Here is a 27,564-nt window from a genome sequence, read left to right as displayed (position 1 = left end):
GTCACCCGCTTCCCAAAATATCCTGGGACAGGTTCTCTCTTGGTGTAAAATAGACCAGCTCCTGAGGATGTGGCCAGGTATCTCTGCAGAGTGGGTAGTCCCTATTGGAGAGGTCAGTACATGCATCAGCCAGGTGATGTATAGATCAGATCTTTGCACTGCAGGCTCTTAGGAGATGTTTCCAGTTAACTTTCAGAGCAGCTGCTCCTCAGGACAATGTGGTGTTATATTTAGAAGTGCAGACTGGTCACCTGATAATGTCCTGATTTAAGAACGATCAGGTCTGTGCTCACCATTCATCTCTTTGAAATGAAAAGGGGAAGAGCTGAAGAGTTGGCTTGGCTCTGACACCACCAAAAAAATTCTTGTTTTGGTATAAACCACTCTTAATGAGATTGCATTTTCCTCTACCATGTCTAACTTCAGTCTGAGAAGGAAGATAACACAAAGAATAGAACAGTTGAGAGTGCACTGCGGTCACAACTGATTTAGAAGCTTACAGGCGATTTTTTTTTTTTTCTTCTATCTATGTTGATAAAATCGGAGAGCCTGTGGCTAGTACTGATTTAGATTTCCAGCCTGGATTTGTTCCTGTTTTTCTCCTTACTCCAGTTCTCCTTGTGCAGTGCTGCGTGGCGCTGGCAGCCTGAGAGAGAGGGAGCTCCAGTCACACGCATAGACTCAGACCGCGGAGAGGAGATTAACATCAAGGAGCCCACATTTGCAATAGCGGGTGGTGCTGGGGGGAGAGACGAGGGGAAAATAAAATAAAAGCAACAATCGGGTAAATGCTCGTCTCTTCTCGCCACCAGCACCTTGCACAGGTCTGAAATCGCTTGTTTTGCTTTGCTGTATTGCGCTTGCCTGGGCTGTGGAGAGGGGAGGGGGAGGGGAAGAAGGGGGAGGTTTAACTTTTACTTGACATTACCGGGTTATTGTCACTTCCCCCGTGTTAAACCTCGGTGGTTTCCCCTCGCCCCCACCCCCTCCCCGGGCTCGGCTCTCTCCAGTTAACTTTGTTCAAACGGCTGCAGCCAGGAGGGCTTGTCCGGGCCTGGGACACAGATAGCGTAAAGTAAATAACCACCACAATTAGGCTGGGGCCGGGAGTTGATCTTCGTGGCGAGAGATCTGCTTAGTTACCGTTTGCTGTTTCGGGGCGATTGAAGGCCGCCGTGCCAAGGACACACACACACACACACACACACACACAGCCACTCTTAACACACGCACGCTGGATACAAAAGTCTGGAGGATCTAGGGGAGAATTGCAGCCGCCGGATCGGTGCAGCAGCCGCGGCCAGAGCCATGCGTGTCACGGCCTCCTGAGGGGGGAAAAGGAAGGAAGGGAGGAAGGAGGAAAACAAAAAGAGAGAAAGAAAGAAGGAAAAAAGAAAAGAGGGAGAAAGGAAAGCCGAAGAAAGACGCGGGGTGGTGGAAAGTGTTTGCCTGCTTTTGTCTCGCAATACAGTGAACTGGAAGATGGAGATGGATGTTAAGGGAGTTTCTCCGTGCCCGGAGCCCATCCCCCCGGCGGCGGGGTCTGGCGGCTGCCCGCACCAGCGCCCGCACCACCGCGATGGGCAGCCCGCGGAGCCGGCCCCCGCCGCCGACAGCGGCCACCCGGAGCGGAGGCACGGCAGCGAGAAAGAGGACAAAAAGGTAGGTCCGCTCGGCCGCCGGCCGGCCGGCGCCGCGCCCGCCGGAGGGGCCGGCTGCCCGGGGCCGCGCTCGGCGGGGCGGGCGGGGCCGCTCCCGGGGCCGCTCCCGGTCCCGCTCCCGCCGGCCCCGGCCGCGGGCAGCCCCGCGCCGCCCTTTGTCAGCGCGGCGGCGGGAGGCGGGGGGCCGGCGGCGGAGGTTGTCTGAGGACACGGGGGTGGCGGGGCGGGGAGCACGGGACCGCCGCCGCCGGGCCCGGGGCGCCGGGCATTGTTCCGCCCGCCCGCCCGGCGGGAGCGGCCCAGGTGCCGCCGCCAAAGTTTAACCTCACTTCGAGGGGCCGCGGCCGGCGGGGCCGCCGCTCCTCTTCCCTGCCCGCGCCTCGCCTCGACTTCCACCCGGCGGCGAGGGGCGAGTCACTTGGGGAAGGAGCTCGGGTGCTGTGTCCCTCCAGCCCTGCTGTGTCATTGCGGACCGGGGGACGCTGCTCGCTGCCGAGTGAGAACCTGCGGGTGACGGAGTTGAGCGAGAAATGGGTCAGATCGCACCCTTTGGTGCGGATGTGTCTGCTGCTGGGAGAATCGCAAAGTAGGGAGGATGGGATGGGAAAAGGTTGCCATTAAGATAATGTCAGCGGAGTGCATTGATCAGTGCTTTTGTCTGTGGGCACTGTCTTCACTTCCATTCATTTTTCTCGGCATGGGTTTGCTAAACTGAAGCCGATGAATTCTGCCGTGTCTGTAGGTCTGTGACAGGCAGAGACCGGTAAATGTGTAAGTTTCATCGTAATTCGGTGATGGTTGCAAGGTGTGATCCATGTGTGCTTGACTGTAAAACACATCCGTTTATATTTTATTGAAATCCGAGTAATTCTCTGAATGCACAGATACCCCCAAACAGATTATAATCCTAGAGTAATGTAAAAAAGAAATGTTGGCATGTACTGGATTTGAGCCGTGTTTCTTCAACTAGTTTTACTATAGTTTGGTTTTGTTACAAATGTGTAAGAGAACAGTAACACAATGAAGGAATGTAAACGAGCAATGCAATAAATCAATGCAACAATGTCACACCACATATTTACATGGTTAGAGCTCCAATTATCATGAGAAAGACTAGGTATTTTTTAAAAATTGTGTTTTTAACTGTAGACCCCGAGTTTTCAGCATTTGCCTCCTACACTTTTACGTTTGTTACTGTTCAGTAAAATCTGTGCTACTGTTTTAATTAAAAGAGAGTATCGATGCTGGATCATTTAAACAGGGCCTGTATAGTTTAAGAGGGTGGATACAAGGGCTTTATTTTTAAAATGGTAACTGGTGGTTTACATCTTGTGATAGATGAACACAGAATTTCATCTCCTCTGAGTTTATGAATATTTAATTCTGTCGTGACTGTATGTTACTGTACATAGCTGAATGATTTGTGTGTGTGTGTTTGTTTCTAGGATCCCTTCCCTTGCATTGTGCTACTTACTAAACTTAAAATTATTTTATTTAAAAAAATTAAGGTGTAGAGCCAAGGTTGCCATTTACACATGACTTCGTTGTGCCACTGCCTCGAGCATTTTAAAACCCTGCCATCAGCAGAAATCCATGCTCAATAATTACTTTCTGATGTGCCACACAGTCTGTCTAATGTTTTACCAATCATGGACATGAGGAAGGCAAAGAAGGTGTGACTCAAGGTGAATGAGCACCAAAGAAGGCCCGATTCGCTGTGGTGTGGCTAATTAATGTATTTAGATGACTCAGGATTGCACTATTTTATTCTGTATCTGCCAGCATTTTCTGGACATAGAAACAAAAGTACTACTTTTTTTTTTTTTTTTTGTCCTATCTATAGCCATGCTAAAGTACTGTGTTATATTCCTCTTTTTAAAATCCACTATTAGCTTTTCCAAGCTTGCCATTGCCAAGGTTGTTGCAATGACTAGCTTGTATTTTTGGGATGTGCTGTGATATTTCAAACCTCCCCTAAATGTATGTATCTTTTCTGGATGCTGTCCCAGGACAACCAGTACTTCTTATTAGTGCAGAACTATTTCAGATATCTGGTAAAGTACTGGCACTAGAAATATGGTGAGAAGGGAAAAACCCATTAAAGTGATAGTAAAATCCAACACTATTGTGGAAAAAACCCAGGTCAACTACAAAACTAAATTCAAGCATTTCTGGAAACATCACCTAAGAACTTTCTAAATTGATTGAAATAACTGTACCATTGTTTATTTGGCCCTTATACAAACATCAGAGGCACCCTGGATTGTAAAGGATTGTAAAGGACATTAGAACCTGGATTCCTGACATGTGTATAATTATGACTAACTAAATATTAAGATCTTACAATGTCTCATGATTTCACTGTCAGATTTTTTTTTTGGGATCATGCTTCAATTATAAAAAAATCTTGTATTTAATCATTGAGCTCCATTTCCAGTGGAGATAAAAAGAGTTTTACTTCCATCTAAATGGAGCTGGGTCAAATTTATGTTCTAATAAAGGTATTTTTTGTCACTGCCTCCAAAAGGAACATTGCTGAATTAACCAAAGCAAGTATTTTCCTAAGCCTATGGAATTTCAGTAGAAGATGCTACCATAGCCTCACCTATATGGATATTGAAGGGTTTTTTCCTGCTGTATATTAGCTTTTTTATTATTTGTTGTTGAACTTCAATAAAATTTTGAAACGTGTAGCTTGAAATATATCCCACTGTCTTCAGCTGGGATGCTGACATGATGAAATGTGTGCTTAAGTGCTTTGTTGGAGGAAGACCTAGGTTACTTCTCATATATCTTTCTGTTGAAACTATCTCTGACTGATGTATGAGAATAGAAATTATGAAGATTGACTTTATAATTTATTAAATATACAGTGCTTCGTGCTTTAAAGCATAGTTGCCATTTGGGTGGGAGAAAATGAAGCACAAATAGTAGAGTACTTCTCTACTGACTCTATATAGGCTGACTCTATATGGATGCTATGTTTTTCTCTTAAAGCAAAACACATCAGAAAAATATTTTTCAACACTCCTACAATGTTTTCTGTTATTTTAGTTAAAAGCATATAGGTCTAACCCTATATACAGAAGCATGTTGACATTCTCCAGTATGGCAAAGTGAGTGACTGGGGGAGAGAACAACCTGCAATTCTGGCTGTTCATTCCTGGCTGGAGGTGCAGCTGATGCCTGTGACAGGTTGTGTGGGTGGATTGTCGCACCATCTTGCCACTCCATGACTCAGTGCCAAAGGATGCAGGCCCCTAAATTGTACCAAGGAATCTTTCCAGCTTATCTTGGAATGATTGCATCTTTCCAAGGATCAGCGTAAGGAGCACTGGAGCACTTTGGGAGTAGAAGGCAGCTTTGCAATTCTTTTGCAGACCGGTGACTATGGGTGAGGTTTATCACAGTTCACAGCTCAGGATGGGCAGAGTTTTCCCAGAGGTGGTACCCTGAACCCTGAGTTAGGACTTTCAAGGCCTCAGCTACAGCCAGTCTATTACAGTGTTTCCATTTTCCAAAGCCCCCAGGTTTTCCCAAAGTTGGTCTGAGGTATGGATTTGGTAATGTCATGTTTCATACTGAGGAGGACTTCTGTATCTCTATGGTATGCACAAATCATTTAGCACAAATGATCTACAAGCACACCCAGAGCTTTCACTTTATACCTACATTCCAGATATAAAACCATCTGTGAAATAGCTCCAAAGTGAAGAACTTTCTGTGTATTTACATGGAAATGAGTACACTGAGGTTATAGCAAAAGCAAGCAAAAGCAAGCTGGGTACATTGTATTCTGGTTCACAACCAATTTGCCAGTGCTTGATGCAAGAGTTCTGAGATGTTTTGTGGCCTTATTTGTTATTTCCTAGGATGCTCACCTCTGATAGTGCTGTGTGAGAATGGCACCCAAGCGTCAGCTTCTAGAGGGGAAAAGCTGAGTGCTTTGGGGAAAGGCACTTGGTATTAACTTGGGAATTCTATTCTGCTGTACATGTGATCTGATCATCAGTCTCTGAAAGCCTTCTGCTAGCGTATTTACAAGAATACTGCTAGCAACAGTACAATCAAGTGCTTGTTCACTCATCCTTCACAAGCAGTAGGTCAAGAATAGTGGAAGACACTGCAGGGGAATTATTTTTTAATAGTTTCTCTTACGTATTTAGTTTAGTTTGATTTGGAAAGCCAAATGTTGCTATGCGTTTACATTTGGAGAGAGAAGGCTCAAGAGATGCAGTTTATGCTTAAAGCAGATGGTGGGGGCTCTTTCAGGGGGTAGATCATTCCAGTCTCAGATCAGATGTGCTTATCTTGTCTTAGGCAATTCCATTGTGAACAGAAGAGGACTTGTCAACCATTGTCTTGTTTCCTGGAGATTTGATTGAGTTTTCTTTTGCCAGATCCTGTGTTGAGCAATTAGAAATTAAGAACCAAAAGCTAAAACTGAAATCAGTAATGGATATGAGGAACCAGTATGGGATGTGTGGGATGAAGAAAGCAGAAATAGATGACACTTGCTGATGGTAGCAGCTTCTCCTGATAATAGTGTAAAATGCACCACCTTGTATTAGCTGGAGTTTCCAAGCACTGAAGGCTTTTTGTCAAGTGTATCATGGGCTATGGTTCTGCGAAATGTAATGCAGGCATGAATAGTCAAGGTCAGGCCATTATCTGCATAGGTGGACAAATTCTTCACCACACAGACATGGCAGAAAATTATACATGTGGCTGTTTCTGTTCTGAGAGTTTGATGTCAGGCAGAAATTCCAGTGTATGCTTAAAGTGAGGACAGAGCTGGAGAATAATGTGTCTTTGTCTAAATCGTTGCTAAGAAGATTTCAGAAATCATTCCCCAGCCCAGCAACATCAACTCTATCTTTTTCAGGTCCACTCTTAAGAACCTGTTCTTCATTCTTAAGCTGTTCCTAACTGTGCTGTGGGCCATCGTGACATTGGTATTGAGCTGCATAGTTCAGTTTCTTCCTGATGAAGTGGCCTGAAAAATAGTCGGCACCCTTTTCTTCCAGAGTTCCCAGAGCCTGGTGGCAGCCTGGGTGGTGAGCCTGACCCAAAGCCACAGACCCAGGACATTCTGAGTCCCTCATCTTGAGGTGTTTGTCCTGCGCATTCCCAGATTCAAGCTCTGGGTGCAGGCTAACTCATGGGAATGTGGGGACACTCCTGGACATGTGTTCCTGGAATGGCTGCCCAAAGCCACAGCATCTGGCAGGTGCCTCTGGAAGGGAGGTTTTAGTCCTTTGTATTGCTGATGTGGGCAGCAAAGCTTTTAACTGTGCCATTAACCTGTTTCAATGAGCAAGACCCAAGAGCCATCTGCTTTGAGTAAAAAATTCAGATTAAAAAAAAATCAAAAAGAGGAAATTCACTATGAACTGAAAGCCTTGCTTTGCAGACATGTCTGCTTCTGCATTTTGATGCATTTCATGTACTCTGCCTCACTTTTCTCTTGCTTTCTGCTGAGAGAATGAATCCTTAGATGAACCTAAGACTGTGCCTCTATTACAAAATTAAGCAGATGCGAAGAATAGAAAAAGAGAAACTGTTAGTATCTGAAGGCAAGAATAACAAACTCATGTTTTATTAGACATCAGAGACTCCAAAAGGAGAAAAGACATTGGGAACCAGACCTCATTATTTTCATATCTCCAAAATTTATTTTTATCTCATATTGTGGGAATTCCCTTTACTGCATGACCAGGAGGTCAAGGGAGGTGATTCTCTCCCTCTGCTCCACTCTTGTGGACCCCACCTGGAGCACTGCATCCAGCTCTGGGACTCCAACATAAGGAGGACATGGAGCTGCTGGAGTGAGTCCAGAGGAGGCCACGAAGATGATCAGAGGGCTGGAGCACCTCTCTGATGGAGACAGGCTGAGAGAGCTGGGGTTGTTCAGCCTGGAGATGAGAAAGCTCTGGAGACTTTACAGCAGCCTTCCAGTGTGTAAAGGGGGCTTACAAGAAGACTGGAGAGGGACTTTTTACAAGGGTATGGAATGATAGGACAAGGAGAAAGGCTTTAAACTGGAAGAGATAATTCTTAATTAGATATTAGGAATAAATTGTTTACTGTGTGAGTGGTGAGGCACCTGGAACAGGTTGCCCAGAGAAGTTGTGGATGCCCCATGCCTGGTTGGACGGGGTTTTAAGTAACCCAGTATAGTAGAAAGAGTCCCTACCCATGGCAAGTGGTTTGAAATGAAATGGGTTTTTTTAAGGTCCCTTCCAGCACAAACCATTTTAAGATTCTATGATTCGATGATACGGGAAAAAATCTTACCTTAAGTAGATGTCAAGAGTAGGACAACATTATTGTTACACTAAATCCAAAGCACAGCACTGTACCAGCTACTGAGAAGAAAATTAACTGTATCTCAGAATCTGGAATGAGGAGAATATGAGGTTTGTGGTAAAGCATAAAGTTGGAGAGTGAGGAGTTGACTTCTGTGCTTTGCCTGTGTCTGTGTTAAAACAACACGCTTGATAGTGCATGTGAACTATTCTTTAAAATTTTACCCAATACTGAGATTTCTGCAAGAAGAATATCCTATTTAAAATTGTTGTCCCCTCAGATAAATTGTATGAGAAATGTTTTGGCAGAGATTAACAGTTGTACAGCTGTTTAAATTTTTCATCCAACTGATCAATAAGTGGATGAAGCTTGTAAAGGTGATCACACCCTGACTGGTTCCTGGGGTAAACATAGAGATATTCATTGTAATAGGGAGATTTCGTGAAAAGTAAGTACTGCTTAGAGTTAATACAAAGTGAAATTAAGTGCATATGTAGTTGATTAGGTAGCAAATTCAGGGACATAAACAATGAACATCATGGGTGGGAGCTGAACAACGCTCTTGAGTCATTGGCAATACAACCACAAGTTTTGTATGCAGAAGACACAGAACTGACTCTCTGGCTAAAGGCAATTTTGTCTTGGCTGCAGAAGGGTTGTGAGGATTCCTACTTGGAGGAAGTTGCAGCACTGAAAAGGGCTTTGTTATCTCCTCTTGAGCAGTTGGGGCATTGCCTTGATTCGGATGTAGTGGTATGCGTTCATGCCTATGTGCCGAGACTGGAAAGCAGTCCTATTCAGAACTGCATATGACAGCTCAGAGCTTGGCCAGTGCATGGCATATCCTTCCCACTTAAGCAGAGCTTGTTCTCAAAAGCCCAGTATTCACAGGAATTCCTGGCCAAGGGTTGAGTGCCAGCTTGTAACAAATCTGAGGCTTCAGACAATGGATAATCAATGAAGCTAGAGATGAACAATACCCATGTTGTTGCATGCTATTCCCAGTGTTTTCCTAGATGCTCACAGTGTTTTTAGACCATCTCTATCTGTGGTAAAAACTTACTGTGTTGTGCTGAACCTTATGGCACAGTAAGTTTTACTAGACTGAGGTTTCAGTTTACTTAATTGCCTAAGCTAAGAAAGATGTATAGTTACTGATGTGTGAAGTGGTTCAGTTTTTGTTTGATTCCATATTTGGTTGTTCTCTGCCTGGCTGTAGCCATGCTGCTCATATAGCGACTGGGATTATTTCCCAGCACCCTGTGCTAGGTGGATTTTTGTACTGACTAGCTGCCAGTAGTAATTGTCTGGTAAGGGTATAAAAAGTTGCAGAGTCTCAGTAGAGTTATTGTTTTCTAACATCTTGTCTCTGAAAATACCCAACTAGTAAAGAAAATGGGACTACAGCTGTAAATGGGAAAAGTGACAACAGGACCACTGATAATAATTTCCATGAAAGTAGGGATCAGATCAGGTTTTAGTGTGATGTTTAAATGTGTAGAAGAAAAAAAAACAGATCTGAAAGGCAATATAGATGTTATTATTCTACAGTAGTTTCTTTCCTTCCTCACTGTCATTCTTCCTGCATGGCTCTGAAATTCTCCTCTGCCTATAACAAAAATTTGTGTTTTATTTCAATTCTCCACATTGCATTCTGAGATATAGGGGCAATATTAACTGTTCCAGGAACTCTAGTAACCAGTGCATCTTAGCTGGGATAAAACAAGACACAATTTGGCTCATAGTATGGACAAGGACAGTCATGTATAAAATTCATTAGACAGCCATAATTTACTAGAAAAGGAGTGATTCTTCCATGCCTAATGTCTTCTGCCATGTGTTTAAATGCAGCTGTTATTTTCATTATACATTATATGAAGTGAAGACCAATCTTGTTACAGAAGCAGAATAGAAACAGTTTCCTTGACTGAAAAGCAAGTGTTGGTTGAATAAAAATTACAGACTCAAGCCACAAAGCTTGGTTAATACACTTACTGTTCCTGGGCTTCGGAGTTCATTCCATTGAACACCTTGTCCTATGGTTACAGAGTTCATTCTCTCCAAAAAGCTATTCTACACAAGTTGTTCAAAGTGCTAATGTGATCAGCAAGTGTGGGGAAAATAAAGGTAATATTTCCCCCTTCCGTTCTAGACCATCTGCAAAGGATTCTTATAATTGATTGGAGAATGAAAATAAAATGCTGTGGAGCTCATGCCTGTTCTGTCAGCACAGAGTCTGTGTTAATTGATTTCAACGAGTGCCTCAAGCACCACTGACACCTCTTTTTCTCTATTACCTAGTGATGGTTGTCTCACTGAGGTTATTACCTAGTCTGTACTGATTTTTAGGTGGCCATAGCAGAAACTACGGTTTTGGATCCAAACTAACATACTCAAGGTAAGTGTTTGTGGGAAGGGAGTTAAGGGCTAGTATCTACCAAAGATAATTTTTATGGCTGTTATATTTAGTAGGAATTTTGTGTTCAATATAGTATAGTATAAATAAATGGCTTTGTGCTTTTCTGAGGATTCAAGAAGAGTACATTATTGCCTTGGGGTAGTTACTGTGTGAATCAGACATGACACAGGAAGGGTGACTACAAGTCCTCACAGATGGGCAGGTAAGCATGATGTGTGGGGGTAAGTTGTAGGTAACTTCTGCTCTTCAGGTGAATTAAGAGTGAGAGGGAGTGACATGGAGGGGCAGAGGAAGTAGCTGGAAAGCTAATTGAAAGCAGCAACTTTTGAGTAGGGCTAGAAGAGAGAAGTTTGTAAGGTTCACGTTTTGAGGCAAAGGAACTTTATGAAGTGTGCACTGGGTCCATGTGGAGTTAAGGAAGCACACAGCAGAATTTCGCAGTGTTCGCAAAACGCCCACTGAGGCTTCACAGACATTATACAGTGCCCCGGTTAGCCTTGTTAACTTTATTGAGTGTGCTTCGAGGACATGCAGACTTTCAAAGTGTGTGAAAACCCGTTTAATAATTAATTGGCTTACTCTCTCCCACCTATTGTTTCATATCTAATAAAAGGCAACAAGTCCTTGCCAAAGAAAACAGATACAATAGTATTTAGGTTAGTTGGGTTTGAGATATGATAGGGAAAAAGGATATCCCCAAAGATCTTGAAACTTTAAAAATCCCCATTTTTTGTCCTGTCTTATTTCTCCCATGACTATCATAGGATGTGCTCTTAAACTAAATTTTCCCTGATCTAGTAAGTGGTTTTGGGAAGATCAGTCCATTTTTAGAGTGCTCCTATATGAACTAATTTATAACTGGAAGCATGTTTCAACTTTACTGTGTCAGGGACATGCTGAAATTCCCAAGTGATAAAATGACTTTTTCCTGAAGCAGAGCAGGCATCATCCACATTATCATCTACATCCCTGCACACATGGTGTGGCACAGGAAATGATGCACCATTATCAGATGGCTGTTAAGATGGATGCAGGGAAATGGCGAGGTTGCTGGTGTGGCCTCAAAGACAGACATCCACAGATGTTCTGTAGTCACTTCAGTGCATGTAGTTGAAGTATGCCTGTTGTGCGCTTGGGGAAATTTTTGCTTTAACAGAGAACACTTAAGTTTGGAGGAGGTCATGAATATGTTTCCAGAGGGAGAAGGAAGGAGCAGCAAGCTCACAGGGAAGGAAAGCCATGCAGGTTTTCAAGAGACCAAGAGGAGCAAGGCAGCAACAAAGAGTCAGACTTCATCTACGTCCTGCAGTAGGGAGGTGGCTAATACAGTGTCACCCACTATTGTAATCTTATGCAAAGCATTGCCTTATTAGACCTTAAAATGGGATCCAAGGGTGCCACTTCTTGAACTTGTCAAGAGGACACACCCTGTGCAGAAGATAAATAATTGATGAATCAATTCAGAGAGAGGCCATGTGGAGGTTAGAGCATCAGAAGTGATCAAGGTCAATGTGGTTCAGGGAATCTTTACAAGAAGTGTTAAACCAGAGGACTGTCATGAGATAATCCGCCAGATCAACATCAAAACCGGGATCATCCTGTGCTGAGAAGCACTGCTCAGGGCAGGAAGAAGGCTCTGGGCTCTCTGGTCTGCTCTCTGCTGTGAATGCTCTGCCTGTTGGTAAGACTTGAACACTTTCTCGCTTTAGGCAGTGTTTCACAGTCATGCTTTTGCATGCTGCTGCACACAGAACAGTCACTGAGGTCTTCCTAACTGATCAGGTGATGCAGTCACAATTGTACTTAACTGCTGTTGTTTTAGACTTAGACTTAGCTCCTCACAGCAGGTTATCTGTTTGGTCACACTATCCTATTGACTGTGGCATTGTGCCCGATAGCCAGAACTATCCATACTGCCCATGTTTGTCTGCAGGTTCAAGCAAAGCCTATGGAAAGGTGTCATACTGCAATGTCAGTCTGTATGTCGCACGTGACTGCGCACGTTACCTATGATCATATCACAACACCCCTTAGTCATACATCCACATCTGATGGTAGTAACTGGAAGAGACTAGAGACAGTAAAATCAGAAAACCATAAATAACAAGTGCTTATGTATTATGTACTGTGTGTTGTTGCTGTTAAGAACTAGGAGCAGGAAGACACAGTGACACAACAGTTAACAGGGGCCTAAAGCATAACTCTCTTATTTGCTGATAGAGGTGACTTGTTTCTCACCTACACAAAGGAAAATTATAGATGAATCTGTCATAGGTAGAACTTTTGCCATTTTTAAGATGCAGGTCAGAGCAGTTGCACCTGTTGACACACAGTTCTGTGGTATCAATAGTCTCAGCATGCAGTGTGGTCCTTGTTTTGTTATACATCTGTGGCAGAGACTGTCACAGCTACCCAGAACACTGTGAGCAGTACAGAAGTTCAGCAGCTGGGGTTAGGACCTCTGAAAGGTGGTGTGGACCTCACTGCAGAGAATTTAAAAGGTGAGCTACCAAATGATAAGTACAGTAATGTTCTGTGCACGAAGCTACTCCGTGCACAAACAGAAGTGTATGTGTTGTGCAGAGTGAAGGCAGAAAATGTTGTGTTCTTCCAGCCAACACCTGTTGTGTTATAGTGGTGCATAAAATAATGAGGGAAAAGCATATGTACAGCAGTGAGGCAAAAATAATAAAATCCATATTTAAAAGCCAAACCAATGTAAAATGCATAAATACAATGATGGGATCTAGTGATAAATTTTAAATGCTGAGTTACAGAAAAGAAGAATAAGGCAGTTCATCCTTTTCCCTCAGTTAGCAATAATAAGGGAATGGGACCTGCTTGTATGGCAGGCCACTGCTTGATCTTGTATGTGGAGGCACATTCACCACAGGTAAAATACTATTTCAATACTCCATCTGTCCAGCTGGTACTGGATGCCAATGCAATACTGGCCACAGAGAGCGACAAAGTCTTACCTCACATCTGTAGTCTGTTACTAGCCTTTTTTCTGACCTTCCAAACCAGTGCCAGGGTGTGCTGGTAGTGCTCCTGTGGACTCGGCAATAGAGAACAGAGACCACACCCTTGCCATGAGTATTACTGTACTTCTCTGACAGCAGCTTTAACACTTTAGCATCAGCCCAGATCTGTAAGGATCAAAAGATTAGTAAATTAATAAATTTTAAAAGCACAGAGTTTGGAAAAGTGCATCTAACACGCTAACACCATCGTTAAAGCTGACTTAGTTAAGTATTTGACTTCATAGTAGGCTAAAGACAAATTTTGTGTCCTACTAGAAAAAAAGGAATTTCATCACGTTTTTCACAGGCATGTCATATTTTACTGACTTAAAATGATTTATGACCAAGTAAAACTTGTTACGAGTAGAAACTATGCAGGAGGGAGTGGAGAGGTACAGATTGTTAAAAAATAATCCAGAGGAAGGTGTATTAATAGGTTCAGATGAGGTCACATGTGCATTGTCAGTGCTCTAACAGCTTACAGAATTCTTACATTTACACACCTAGGAGAATGACATTCTGTAGTATCAATGGGAAATTGAAACTCACTTGTGTTCTTCAGAGCTGTAAGAGAACAGTTTTGAGCAGTATAATTTTGGGAGTAATTTTCACATTTGGGGAAAAAGGAAGGAACATGGACAGGTCTTGTTTTGAAATAAATCTAAAGGTTTAAAGTTTACTAAAATAACAATTTTACTGAACATGCATAGTCCAAATCTTACTCTATTTCACACAAAACCGTCTAGAAAGTCCCTTGATGAGATTTTGTTTGGGATTAGGAATTATCCTTCCTTGGAGCAGGAGAATGCTGTAAATCTTCCACTTCGTTCTTGTATGATTCTGTGCTGGAAAATGCTTTGATGCTTTTTAAAATGAAATGGCATCCACAGAGAGTTTTCAGATGCACTCAAACTCCAAAAGTTGATATGCATTAGCTGACAATAGTATAAAATGAATGTAACTATAAATAAAATTACTCACTACAGTCTCGCATGTTTGCAGATCAGATCTTGGAATTCTGAGGTTTTGAGTGAGAAGTACCATCTTCCTTTTTGTAATTAAACATTGCTGCTACAATGAAACCTGTACACTTACATGTTCATGTAGCACTAAGGATAATATTTCAACAGTATAAGATTGAATACCCTGCTGCATCAAAAACAGTCTTTGAGCTCCGGAACACCAGTGTGCTGGGGATGTGATGCCTAATCTGAATCTATTTTTGGTAGTAGATAGTTGATATAAAGTGGTAGTGTAACAACTGAACAGTGGTTTGAAGCACCTTAAAAAGGAAATATATTTTGAAGTTGAAACTGTTGGCTAACTTGCATTTTCCAAGGTTGATATATTTAAAGAGGTATTTCATTATAATGCAGTATTTCGAATTCTAAGTAGTCTTTTTTAGAAGGGATGTGTAACAATGTCAAATGTTGCAGTTGATAGTGTAGCCTTAGCCTGCACAACAGATTTATAAGAGCAGAATTCTTTGTCCGCTTGCTCTTGCTGGAGCGTCAGTTTGAAAAGTAACACATCTGTAATAGAGTCAGGTTGCTTTTTTATCAGCAGCTGATGGTGACACTCTTAAGAAAGGGCCGAACTCATACCTACAAATACATTTGTCAACAAAATATGAGCATGCAAGACAACAGTTCAGTCACATTTCACTTTCATTTTTTCTCTTTTGTGCTAGGGAGTAACTTTCAAGTGTCAGCTCTTTCAGCTGAGTGTCAGCCTTTTTATAATTTGCTGCAGCATGTCAACCCCCTTAGAATTACCATATGTTAGCTGTTTACCATGTCAACTGAAAGCATGCGCATTGAGCTGCTCCCCTTTGCCCTACCTGTGTTGCTCCTGGTGACAGCCAGGTGATTATTTTAGCTGACAATTCAGCCACTGTCAGGAGTGCCCCAGGTGTATTTGCTGTGGCTGTGCAGAGTCTGGGAAGGTCAGTCAGTCACAGAGCCAGGCAGCAGGAGGAATGAGGCTGGGTGGTGGATGTGCTTGGCAGGCTGGCCAGTGAGCAGGAAGACTTACAGGCCTAATCCCTTCCTTCCTTGTCTGAATATTTAGGCAACCAGGAGACAGTTACACTGTAGGTTGTTTGATCTCCGTGGGAATTTGCTTCTGAGAAGTCCTGGCTACGGAAGCAGGAGAATCTGTTTATCCTAATGTCTGCCTGAGTTTTTGACTAATGCTACCGCTCTAGGATGTTATCACCCAGCAGATATTTGAAATACTGCAATAACCCTAATTTTCCCTGTTCTCACTTCAAAAAGAAGAATGACAAAGGGCTTTACTCATGACAAACCTTGTGTTAATAATGGTAATGTGCCAATGTGTATCTGGTTTTGGACTGTATCCTGTGGTTGGTTCCTGACTGTGAACCGGAGCTTTTGCTGGCATTTTCCTGTGTCTGATGTTCAATTTGGACCTGTACTGCAGAGGGAAACAGTAGTAAGCTAGTAATGGAGTGCCAGATAGTAATAGGATGACAAGTCTTTTCCAGTCTTGAATGAATGCTATTGAATGAGCAGTCAGTGTGCTAGGGGCCAGTGAGCCAACAAATATGTTCAGCGTTCCCAGAAAATAGTCTTCAGAATAGTAGGAGGTGTGATTATGAAGGGGAAGCATTTGAAAGCTATAGATAGTGGAGTTAGGCAGGAGAAGTGAGCTGGAAGGAAGGCGTTTTGGAACGAAATGGGGCTCTGTGAAAGCCTTTCCCATAGCAGCTCTGCCCTTCCAGCCTGCACATCGCGCTAGGGTGGAGCCGATGGGGGCAGGAGACTGCCAGCACATTTCCCTGTGGGAGAAGAGGAATAAAGATTATAGGGAAGTGTCAAGGACACACACACATGTCATGGACGCAAAGAAGTCTGAGCAGGGGACATCTCTGCCAGAACTGCAGCTGTAGCAGCGACCAGGACAGAATGTGTGTATTTCAGCTGCTTTTACCAATTTTCTGCATACAGTGAAAGTGAGTTCTCTAAAGCTGAATTGTCTGACAATCTCTCCTTTTATACTTAGCTGTATTATTTACCCATTTTGAAAATGATTCAGTAGGGGATAACTCGTGTTCTGAGATCGTGATGGGTCTAGTCAGCTTTCCAGAGTACAGCAATTACTGTGTGAATAGAGGTGAACATGACAGACAGGCTGGGTGGCTGCTCCCTCTAACCTGAGCATGAGTTTTCTCATGTTTATGTGCACACTTCTCTGTGATTAGCCTCAATGGAAATGCCCTCACCAGGGTCCTCCTGGCGACAGCAACTTAATAGGCAAAATGGAGGGGGTTAGGTGTTCTTCCGTCTTTTTCATTTTTCATTAAATAAGGCAAAATACACAATAAGTGAAGTCTGATTTGCATGGAAATCTGTATGCATGTATAATAGATCTGAATGTTAATGTGGGAAATTACTTTCTTTCAACTCAGTGGCCTGTATGTTTGATTTTTAGAATTATTGGCTTCTTTGTAATTTTCAGTAAGTTTCTATTGCAAAATAGTGCATCTAAATTCCTTGAGAAATACTCAAGCACTTGTGGCCTAGTAGATAAGGATGTTGTTGCCTTCTATTGGGAAGTATTTTTTATTAAAATCCATTGGCAGCTTTTCGATAAATTCCTCTTTTCTTCCTCTGTCAAATGTATTATTACAAGGATAACAATGAATGCTGTCATTAAGAAATACCATGCATTTAATAGCCATAATTTAAAACTTTTATTCCATAGGCAAATGTCTCTGTGTGTCTGTATATGTAAAAGCCAGTTTTCATTGGATTTTGAATGCAGCTAAGTCTTGGAACGAACTAGCAAATATCCTTTGTTTAAACTTAACAATGATTGTATTTGATATTTTCAGAATTAATTTTTATAGCAGTTTTCATTATATCTCTGTTGTGTTCTGGGTACAATGGACAGCTTACTTGCAGCTGAATTAAAATCTGTGGTTTAATAGCAGTTTGACTTGCCTAGGAAGTAAACTGTCTCCCACAAATGGAGGTGCTATCAAGGTAAAACATGTTAAGTTAATTCTATAACAAATCCCTGTGTTTCTGATGGAAAATATTTCAGAAGAACTACTCTCTGCTGTGCGTGGAGGCTTCATGAATTTCAGGATAACGGACATAACGCTCTCTAAGGGGTCTGCTGAAATAGACTCTTTCCTGAAGCACTGTCTGAATTCTTCTTGGATGTATTTGTGGATCAGAAACTGGCTATGGCCTAACTACACTTTCATTTGCTCTGCTTTAACAAAAGATATAATTTTAAACTGACTTTAGGAATTTGGTAAAAAATCCTGTGTGGATACACTTAATTCAGTTAAAGCTAGCTAATATAATTTTAATATGCATGGCTAATTTATAGATATAAGCTAAGCTAACAGAGTAAGTTTTTAACTGTTTACATAAATCAGTTTTTAAATAGACACGGAAAAACTTTCATGTAGTACAAGATTGAGAAGATTGGGACTGTTTACCTTGGAGAGGAAATGAATCAGAAGTGAGATGATAAAAGGTTACAGACAACGAGGGTGTAGGCTTTACAAAGCAAGAAATGCTGTTTTACCATCAGGGAAGAACAAGGAGCATTCAGTGAAGGTTAAAAGTGTCAAAGTCAAAAGGAAGTCAGAAGAAATTCTCTGCCGTGCCAGGAACTTGTTGCTGATGGAAGTTGAAGTCACTGGATAACTCTGAGGGCAAGAATTTTACAGGGTAGGCTTAGGGACATGGTTTAAGGGTCGATTTGGCAGTGTTAACTGTTGGACTCCATGATCTTAGATGTCTTTTCCAACCTAAATGATTCTATGATTCTATCCAATTCGAATGGTAGGGATTAAAAAAATAAAAAGAATGGTGGAAAAGGTAAATGCCTGTTTGTTTGAAGCAGCTCTGTTATTGACAATTTTTCCCCATATGTAGCTGCTTGTGGAATGTCTTGGTTGCAGTATTGTGTCTGGGTAGATCTCCAGTAGCAATTTCTTGTTACTATACAGATTACCACAATTGTGCCCATTTCCTTCCATAATCTCATCATGTCTGCTTATTCCTTAAAAGCCACAGCAGATGCTTTTGTGGTCTCATTAGGAATTTGAATCACTACATTTCAGTGTTTCTAAGGAGCAAATGCCACAAATTTGTCTCTAAAGGTGACTGTCTCTCCCCCACATGTGGATAATAGCAAGTACCTTTATCTGGTTACCGGAGTATGACATAGGACAGACCTGGAAAACTTACAGTGTTGCGTAATGCTTGGTTCTTGGGAATGGAAATACATCATAAGACAAGGTGGTTTTGCTCATGGTTGTAGCTGCTAATCAAATGAACTGGGATGACAGAGCTCTCCAGAGGACTCCTGGCTAGTATCACAGTCTAATGGAAGGGCCCCTGTAAATTGCCACAGATAAGCAACACAGAAGGAGCAGGAAAATGAAGATGACCTGTTCTCACCTGCTGCCACACCCTGGTGACTCTGGTCTCTTAGACAGATCATGACACCTCTTGAACACACTTCCTAAAGGGAACTGTATTGTGCTGAGCAAACAGAAGAGCCTAGAATCAGGCTTTTGGGTTGGATTTGTGGAGATCATGGGAAAGACTGCAGTGCAGAGTTAACCAGCATTTCTGGACTGGTCCCCGTTCAGCCTGGTGAGCTGTGTGCTACATGCATGAGAGGTCTTGAAAGTGACATCTTTTTCACATGGGTTTCCAGTCTTTTTGTTGCTTACTGCTCTGCAGCAGACACTGAGAGTGTTTTGCTGCCTCTTGGCTCTCCTTAATCAGCAGCTGCTGCTTTTTATCTTTGGAAGCAGCTTAATCATCTCCCCTCATAGTTAGCAAGGTTGTTCTGGGACCCAGATGCTACCTGAGTCTTCTGTGTCGCTGGTGCAGACTGAACATCATGGCAGCCCAAGAATGAGTGTGCTGTGCTACTTCTTTTGTCTCACGTGCTCAGCTAACCCTGCCAGGTTTTTTGATCCGCACACGAGTTCTCTCACTTTTTGCTGTTTATGATAGAATGAGGTCACAAGTTAGGTCTGAGGCCATTTAATCATTCACTTTGTCTCTATCACTTACCCTCATATCCCGCCATCCTTAGTCATGTCTACAGTATCAGTAGACTAATTCTACTATGGTGGAAAGACCTGACATGCAAATCTGCCATTGCTCATTATTGTGGCCTGCTTTGTGCACCAAGTCTTCTGACTGTCTCTCAAACTATGTACTCTACAGAGTCACAGGCAGATGACAATGACCCAGTTATACTCAAAGTCTGAGAAGTTCCCTCTGCTTTTCTAAAATCCTGCCCTTTTTCTTTTTCTCGGTTTCGTTTGGGAATTTTGTTATTATTCTACTTTTCTTCATTAATGTAAGTGAGGGCTAGACCCTGGGCAAGAGAGACCCAATATTAACTTTTTGCCTACTACTTTCTTCTCCTCCTCTCCATTTCTTCTAGTCCCTCTTTGTGGATCTCTGAGGATGCAGCTTCATCAGATCCAGCAGACTGGAGGGAGAGTTGATGGGTCAGTGGGGGAGGTGAGCTGGTTAAAAGAATTTTTCAAAAATATTTAATTGGAAGAATTTCAGATTTGATCTTATTTCAGTAACTTGGAGACAGGTTCTCACAGTCAGATATGGATTCATGGCAAGCTGAACAGGAGGCTTTTACATGAAGATATTCCTTGCAGGAATGTTTGATACCCTTGCTCTTTGGCACTTGGTGTGGAGCCAAGACTTTCAGAACTGTGTAAGTCCCAGCAGTAAATGGTGCTTACCTCTTAGGTCCTAAGGAAAAAGCCTAGAGATTTCAAAAGGTCAGATAGCTCTGGAGAGGTAACAGAACCAAAGGTGTGAAAGCTCTGGTTTCACAGTCCATGGCAGCGTGGCTGCCAGGAGGGTACTCAGCCCTCCTGGAGCACTGGCCCTGGGAGGCGTGACAGCTGCTTGGAGTAAATGACACGCTCCTCAGGCTCATGGCTACTGCTGACATCAATACCAGTTTCCCTCAGGCTCAGAGAAGTGGTGGGGATCACCTCCCTCCCAAAGCAGAAGCCTGCGTACTGTCCCAGTCATATGGCAGTGGCAGCTTTAAATATTTTAATCCATTCGCGAAAATACTGCTTCAATCTAAAGGAAGATGAAAGCAAATAGAAAGTAATTCCTGGTGAACATGAACTGCTGTCTTCTGGCTGGCACCAAAGGGGAGCCTGAGAACAGCTTGCCAGCTGCACTGGGGAGCAACTTCTCCTATTAAAGGGATGCAGCAATGCATTTCTCTTCCCAGCTGGCGTTCACTGGAGCTCATGTTTATGGCACTTCCCGGTGGAAGCAGAGCTCTCCAGAGGAGTCCTGGCTAATGACACAGTCTAATAGAAGGGCCCCTGCACTGAGTGATGCTGAGGACGGAAGCATGAGCCTTACAGCTTGTACTGAAAAGTCAGGCCCTGTAAGTAAAAGCTGTAATGATTGGTTTCCTTTGTGGATGGACTGTAGAGAGGCATGTGTAACATACAGCTAGGACGATAGTAAAACCAATATAAAACAAAACCGTGCCAGTAAAAGGAACACTAAAAAAATGTCAGTGAAGAAGTAATGCAAAGGTGATACATGACTTATGCTACAACCAAGAGGTGTTTGTCAGTCTTTCTCATGGGAATATCAGGTTGTAATTCTGAGATAAGTAACATTAATACTAAAATAGAGTTTTGTGCCTGTATACAAATACTGGGTTTAGGAGGGTGGTAGTTTTAGAAAAGCTCTTTTCTGGTGCTTACCTATGGCTCTTTTTGAAATATTGTTTGCACACTAAAATATACTGCAAGTATGAGTCTGTGTCTTGTATTTAGATCTAATGCTACAATGACTGTAAAATAACCCATTTAGAATAATATGCAATCGAACTCCATTAATATTGTGTTGTAGCCTAAAATTTCTGCCGTAGTGAGGTTATTTTTATGTAAATAGAGAAGTTTGGATTATAAAGTAAACAATTTGCATTCTGTATTCAGCAACTGAACTATATTTCTTTTTGACACTTTTGCAAAATGTGTTACACAGGATTAGTAAAAAAATCACTCACTGGAGCTTTTCTATTTAATTTCACATGTCTGTGCTAACTGAAAGAGGCACTGCTATGTTAGAAATACAATATTTTCTTTGTTTGGAGAGAGGGATGTTACCTATGATTTGCTTACTTGTAGTTATTGGTTATTACTGGGAATGCCAACATTTTGGAGCTGAAATTAATAAAGTTGAGATACATTAGGCAGAAAAAAATATAAAAAATGTGCATTCCTATGAAAATCCTGTTGTAGGTCATAGTATAGCTATGTGTCATTCTTAAGCTACTGAAATGTAAAGTAGGTAATTGGACAATATTCATAATAATAATCATACTTCTGTTACAAACACTGCATGTCATGGTCTCACCAACTCAGCCTGCTGCTGATGTGATACTGGTACCATCAAATCTGAGGCCATACCAAATGTGGTTAGGTGCTGTCACAGTAAATTTAACCCTCATCCATTAGGGAGACAGTCCAGGTGAAAGGTCACTTCCAGCATCAAAGCGGCCATTTAATACTTTTATTTCCTCTAATTGGAAATGATAATTAATGAGAATAATTTATAAAACATGTCCAGAGTAGTGGTTCTCTACTTAAAATGACATCTTCTGCCTAGGGCACTGTAATTGCATTCAGGTTGATGTCATATGATCATAATGGGATTCAGAACTTAATGATGTGTATGGTTAACCTGTTTGAAGTACTTGGCAAACAGAGCTAAGCAGGTTTTTTTTTCTGATAGGAACTTCATTGCATTTGACCTTTTGTCATCCAAGGATTTGACTAAAGTGTTCCCTTCTCTGGAATTAGGTGCATGAGTGAAACATTTCATGGGCTTGCTTAACTATTCATCTATGCTACAATAGCAATTAATGTCTGTGTAAGTAAACCTTCTATTTTAAAGGTCATTAATTTTCTTTACATGATACAGCTCAGGGATCGTGCTACTAAAATAATTGGGAGCTAGAGATACTGATTGATGAGGGAGGATTAGAAGTACTAAAAATGTAAAGATTAGCTAAGTGATGACTAGGAAAGGTTGTGATACAAGTCTTCCTCTTGGTGGTTTTGTTTGTATTGTATATTTGGCTGAAGGCTTTTGGCTTTTGTTTCAAGAAAGTCAAACTAGTTGTTCTAGTCACCCTTTCTCATTTTAAAGTCCATACATCCTACTTGCCTATTTCTTTAAAACCTGACGAGAAACATGGTTTTTCTTTTTGTGGAGAAATATTTTACCCTACAGACAAACCAATGGGGCCAGTTGTGCTGTAGACTTGAGGGTGTAAAGAACTTTGGGGTGGTGATGCAGCTCCAGTATGACAGCTGTGCCAGTACATTGTTTTTCCGGGTCAGAGTGGAATCTCTGCCAGGCAGTGCTTGTTCCACACAGAGGCTGCTTTGTGGTGGTGTCATGTCGCTGTGTTAAGAGATCACTTTTTGCTCTGATGGAAAATATTCTTAGTCCTGGCTCTCCTTTACATCAGTTCCAAATCACCTATATGGGAGTTACTTTGGGTTTGCAGCTGTAATAGGGGTAGGCTGCATTTCATTGACTTTATGAAGATTATGCTGAGGTGAAAAAAGGTTTGTGTGGCAGAAGCTTTTCTCACTGATGAGGTTGATTCAACAGTAATTCCTCATATGGATCTGTTTTGGATTTGGCTGCTTCAGCTGGCAGCACAATTAGTTCTGTAGCATCTGGAAAATGGCCGTGCATCATACATTACCATTATAAGAATACTTATTGCAGTATATTATTTATCTGTAGCAGTGCCCACTCTTTATTGGGACTTTCCAAAATGTAAGAATGTATTTACTCTGAAGTAATCACAACCTAAATAATCACTAACTTACCAAAATTTAGAAATTACCCATTATTGCCAACTAGATCCATAGAGAACATTTGATGGCATGGCTTAGAGTACATCAATTAAGAATTGCTGATGAGAATCCAACACAGTAAGTAACAAATTAATGGAAGGGCAAGCAGTGGAGCTTCTTGCAATATTTCAGTGTTATAAAGCTCCATTTCTAAATTAGGAGAGTGCGCGTTACCAGACTTTCAACTTGTTACTGATCCAAAACTGAATGTTGCCCATTAAACACTATGGGACAGTGTCATCTTTGTGAGGAAACCACGTGATGAACTGTGCAGGAGAAAGCAATGTTGTCTTTGGCAATTAAAAAATAGGTATCTGTTTGAACCGTGTGCAGAAGCTGAAATGCGAGGAAAGCAGGGGGAAACTGGTCAAAAGCAAAGGAGAATAGATGGAGCTGGAGCTCAATGCAAATAGGGTGAAGACTTCCATGCCTGGCTTCTATGCCACAGTAGTTAATAATTTTGCATCATGTTTTCCTAAAAACCGATTAGCACTCTGAAGTGTGATAAACAAGTTCACGAAGAAAATGGAGCTGAAGAATTCTGTTAAGCAATATTCTGCAGTATACAGACTGCATTTAGCAAAGAGGAGTTTAAAGCATCACGTGAAGCACATCTCCTGTTGGATTTGTTTTAGTTTTCTGTCAGATATTTCTGTGAATGAGTGTAAGTTCTCTTCCCCTTAAGACTTCTGTTGACTTGCAGAAACCATCTGGTTAGATATTTTTATGCCTGTTTAATTGATAATCAAGACTGAATCCTGTTGAGAAAATCTGACTTCCCTGTTAGTAAACTCTATTTTCCCATTAAACTCTGGAGTCTAGAGTACAGAGAGAAACACATTCCTGACCTGTAATAAAACTGACAACCTTTACCTTCTGCTGCTATCTGTAAGTACATCCTCTTTAATCATGGTCTAATTGAGGCTTTGGTATTAGAAGGGAAGAGGAGACTGTAAGAGCCTGAAGGGACAGTTTATCTTAAAATGCCGAGAAAAATTCCAGGGCTTCCTAGCACACAAAGCAAAATGAGTTATGTTCACCTGTTGGGAAGGGAAATTCAGCAGTTAGGGTAGACTTTGCAGTTCAAGTCATGAAACAGGATCCCAGTGATGAGTGTGGCTTAGGACTGATGAATGATTTATGAATGACTTTTGCTTTTTAGCTTCTGGAAGAATCTTCTTTTCAAGACTTTTCTGATGCTCTTCCCACCACCTTTCTGTAAAGGGAAATTTGCAAGTATGACAAAATACCTTGGTTATTAGAACTAAAGGTTTAGGGAAAAAACCCCCAAACCCTAAATACTGTAAAAGTAGGAGTTTAATCATGGGAGTTAGGAGGAATGTGCCTAAGGCTTTTCTTTTCCCCCCCCTTACATCTGCATATCTCTAAAGGGTGTGTACAATGGAAAACTTGCTGCTCTCTCCTATATGCCTTGTGTTCTTGTCGTCTTCCTAGCCTGCTCCAGGTCTAACTGATGATAGCAGTAGTACTTTCTTCTGGATAAATACCACTCTTCAAATCTTGTTCATAGTATGTTGGGCAGTAATTAAATTCAGAATGAAAAGTAGAGGAAAGACAAGTTTTTATTTTGCAGTGGACATGCCCCAGGAGTTGTAGATTGTGAGGTGTCAGGGATTTGAACACACCAGTGGCTGGTCACAGCTGTCTATTGCTGTGATGCTAGTAAAGCAGTAACTTTTAGTTTGCAGACTCCATATAAAAGGCCATAAAGTTATCAGGGAGCCTGCATCTAACCTGGAAAAGTTGTAGGAATCTGAAAGAGAGGGAAGAATAGGTGGTGCGTGGCTGGGTGGTTGAATAAACTTGACCCAGGAAATTGCCAAGTAATTAAAAGAAGGATCTGTGATCAAGGCCACGGTCAGTGCAATTGCCCTGGAAATGCATCTGTACACAGAAGTGTCCATGACAAAATCCTTGCAACTGTAAGCAAAATCCAAATGATTCCCTGTGTTCTTTTGTTTGAGACAAGGAGTTCCTTGTACCTGTATGTGAGCTGTGTGGCAGATTTTCCTCTCCCTGACTGGGAGCTGCAATAAGTAATCACACAGTTTCTGGTTGTTCTGCTGCAATCACCAAGGTTTAGATTGCAGCTAAGCATTATCCTCGCAAGGCTTAATGTTGAAAGACAGGTATTTCCAACAGCTGCAGCATAAGCACCAACATTCCTGTTTGAAATGGATTATGTTTGTGCATGTAAGAATTTTATTTATGGCTGTTGTCTGAAGTGTTGCATCTTCTGCTCTGTCTTCACAAACGTGGCATTTGTGTTTGTTTCAGGGCTGAGAGATATATTTGTAAGGATGAGAATGGCTTTGGTTGGCTTTGGTTGTATGGATGTTTTTGTAAAGCACAGCTAAGGGTTGAATTTAGAGTGTAGTAGCCCTGTGCCAAATGGGTGATTCTGCCCCCAGAGTGACTCTGTAGTTCAGATTAGGTGGAAAACAGGGTCTTAGCTCAGAGTAAAAAAGCCCAGGTGAGAATTAATGTAGAATATCGATAATTTGCTCCTTTCCCAACTAGGCAAACCCTAGAAAAATCTACTCTTTAGCCATCAGGCAAACAGAGACTCTCTTTCCTTGGATTCCTCCTTATATTACAAACTTTTTGTAAATATTTCCTTTGGCTTTAAATACAACATTTAATCATCTTAGTATTTTTTTTTTTTAAATGTAAACGGACACTTTCTTGTTGCTTAAAGTGAACCAATCATGATGCTGGCTTGTTTCTTGCTTTGTATAGGAAATTTGGTATGAGACTTTTTCCTCATTGTGGTTTCTTTCTTTCTTTAGTATTGGAATTTATTTTATTTTATTTTAAAGTCAGTGAGCATGGAGCAGAATATGTTCTCTTGAAACCCTGCTGGACTCGATGAGCAGTTTTTAGAGTTAATCCTCAAAGCTCTAGTGCCACTTTTTCCCCCGCCTTCATTTTTTCAGTCCCAGTTTGGCCCACTGTGTAACAAAAACAAGCTCGAAGGATGTTGTAAATTATATTGGCATGTGTGCTCCCTTGAGAGATAATGTGCTGCTTCATCCAAGTCCCAGGGTACCCTGACACCCATCTGCCAGGGAACTCCTCATCTGCCTAATGTGGGATTAGATGCTGTATGAAGCACTTGCTTTTTTTCCGTTTTAAATACATTTGCTGAATACTAAATATGCCTTTCTACACCCACATAGCTTACCTCTTTCATGTTGTTTTATAATAAGTATCAGTTATTAGCATAATAACTGCTCAAAGTGACATCTTACATTGTATTGTCAAAGATCCATGTATTAATATTTCCATAGTTCTGATGCTGTGATACACTGTAGTACTGTAATTTTACCAGAGATTATTATTTTTATGTCAAAGATCTGCCTATTCCAATTACATACCATACAGTGACACCAAAGCTACTGATAGTGGGCTGTTGTGAAGGTTCTGTAAAGCAATGTGTCAAAAAAAGTATGTAAAAGCATAGCAAACCTCAGAGTTCTTTGATTGCTTCTTGAATTGCTTGAAAAAGGAGAATGAGGAAATTCATTCATGCAACATTCCCCTGTTGTGTATGGATTTGTTTATTTTAAAATTGTTTAGGCCTGTCTTATATTCTTATTTCTAAGCAATGTGCGTTGGCAAAGGCCAGCACGCCACTCTATTTTACTACTTATCAAAAAGCCTTTGTGCAAAGATTAACTGTGTTTGCTCTCTATTTGCTATTATTGCCCCCCCCACTGTTCAGTAAGTACCCCAAGCAGTTTTTGATAAGATGACAGAAAGGTTGTCTGGTTTCATTGTTGCTCCTCTTAGAATCTCTTGTATCCTCTGGCAAAATGTTATCTTGTACTTTGTTACAGTAATAGTCCTCAGTGATTCAAAACAGGTATTCTTTTGTCTCCTGCCCTAACAATGCACGTATGAGAGAGCGTTTGTTCTCTTTCACCAGCTCTGCTGCTGCTAACAAAAGCCACGCAGGATCAGAAGAGCAGCTGTCTTTACACCCAGTATCAATAGATCGCCCTCCTCCTCCTGCATGATGATAAGCGGAGGGGGGGCAGCGAATGAGCAAAATCATTTTGACTCTTTCCTTGCTCTGTAAGCTACAGACTTCTTTTTCCCTCTCTGCTGCAAGACATGTTTCAGTGAGTGGTTAGAGACAAAAACAGTGGTGCTTGAGCATCTGTGTGCTATTTGTGAGGTGTCCTTCTT

The 27,564-nt window shown here is 41.7% G+C and overlaps 1 protein-coding gene across 1 annotated transcript in view; it reads left to right on the top strand.

Moving 5' to 3' along the window:
* Positions 1-914: 914 nt before the first annotated feature.
* Positions 915-27,564, top strand: part of RBMS3 (RNA binding motif single stranded interacting protein 3) — a 709,804-nt gene continuing 683,154 nt past the window's right edge. The window contains exon 1 of the mRNA XM_048301460.1: positions 915-1,662. Within this exon, the coding sequence (XP_048157417.1) occupies positions 1,483-1,662 (180 nt within the window). The 5' untranslated portion in view covers positions 915-1,482. The remainder of the gene's footprint in view (positions 1,663-27,564) is intronic.

The sequence above is a fragment of the Corvus hawaiiensis genome, chromosome 1, assembly GCF_020740725.1.
Source record: "Corvus hawaiiensis isolate bCorHaw1 chromosome 1, bCorHaw1.pri.cur, whole genome shotgun sequence".
Taxonomy (NCBI): domain Eukaryota; kingdom Metazoa; phylum Chordata; class Aves; order Passeriformes; family Corvidae; genus Corvus; species Corvus hawaiiensis.
This window is presented reverse-complemented; position numbering and strand designations above follow the sequence as displayed.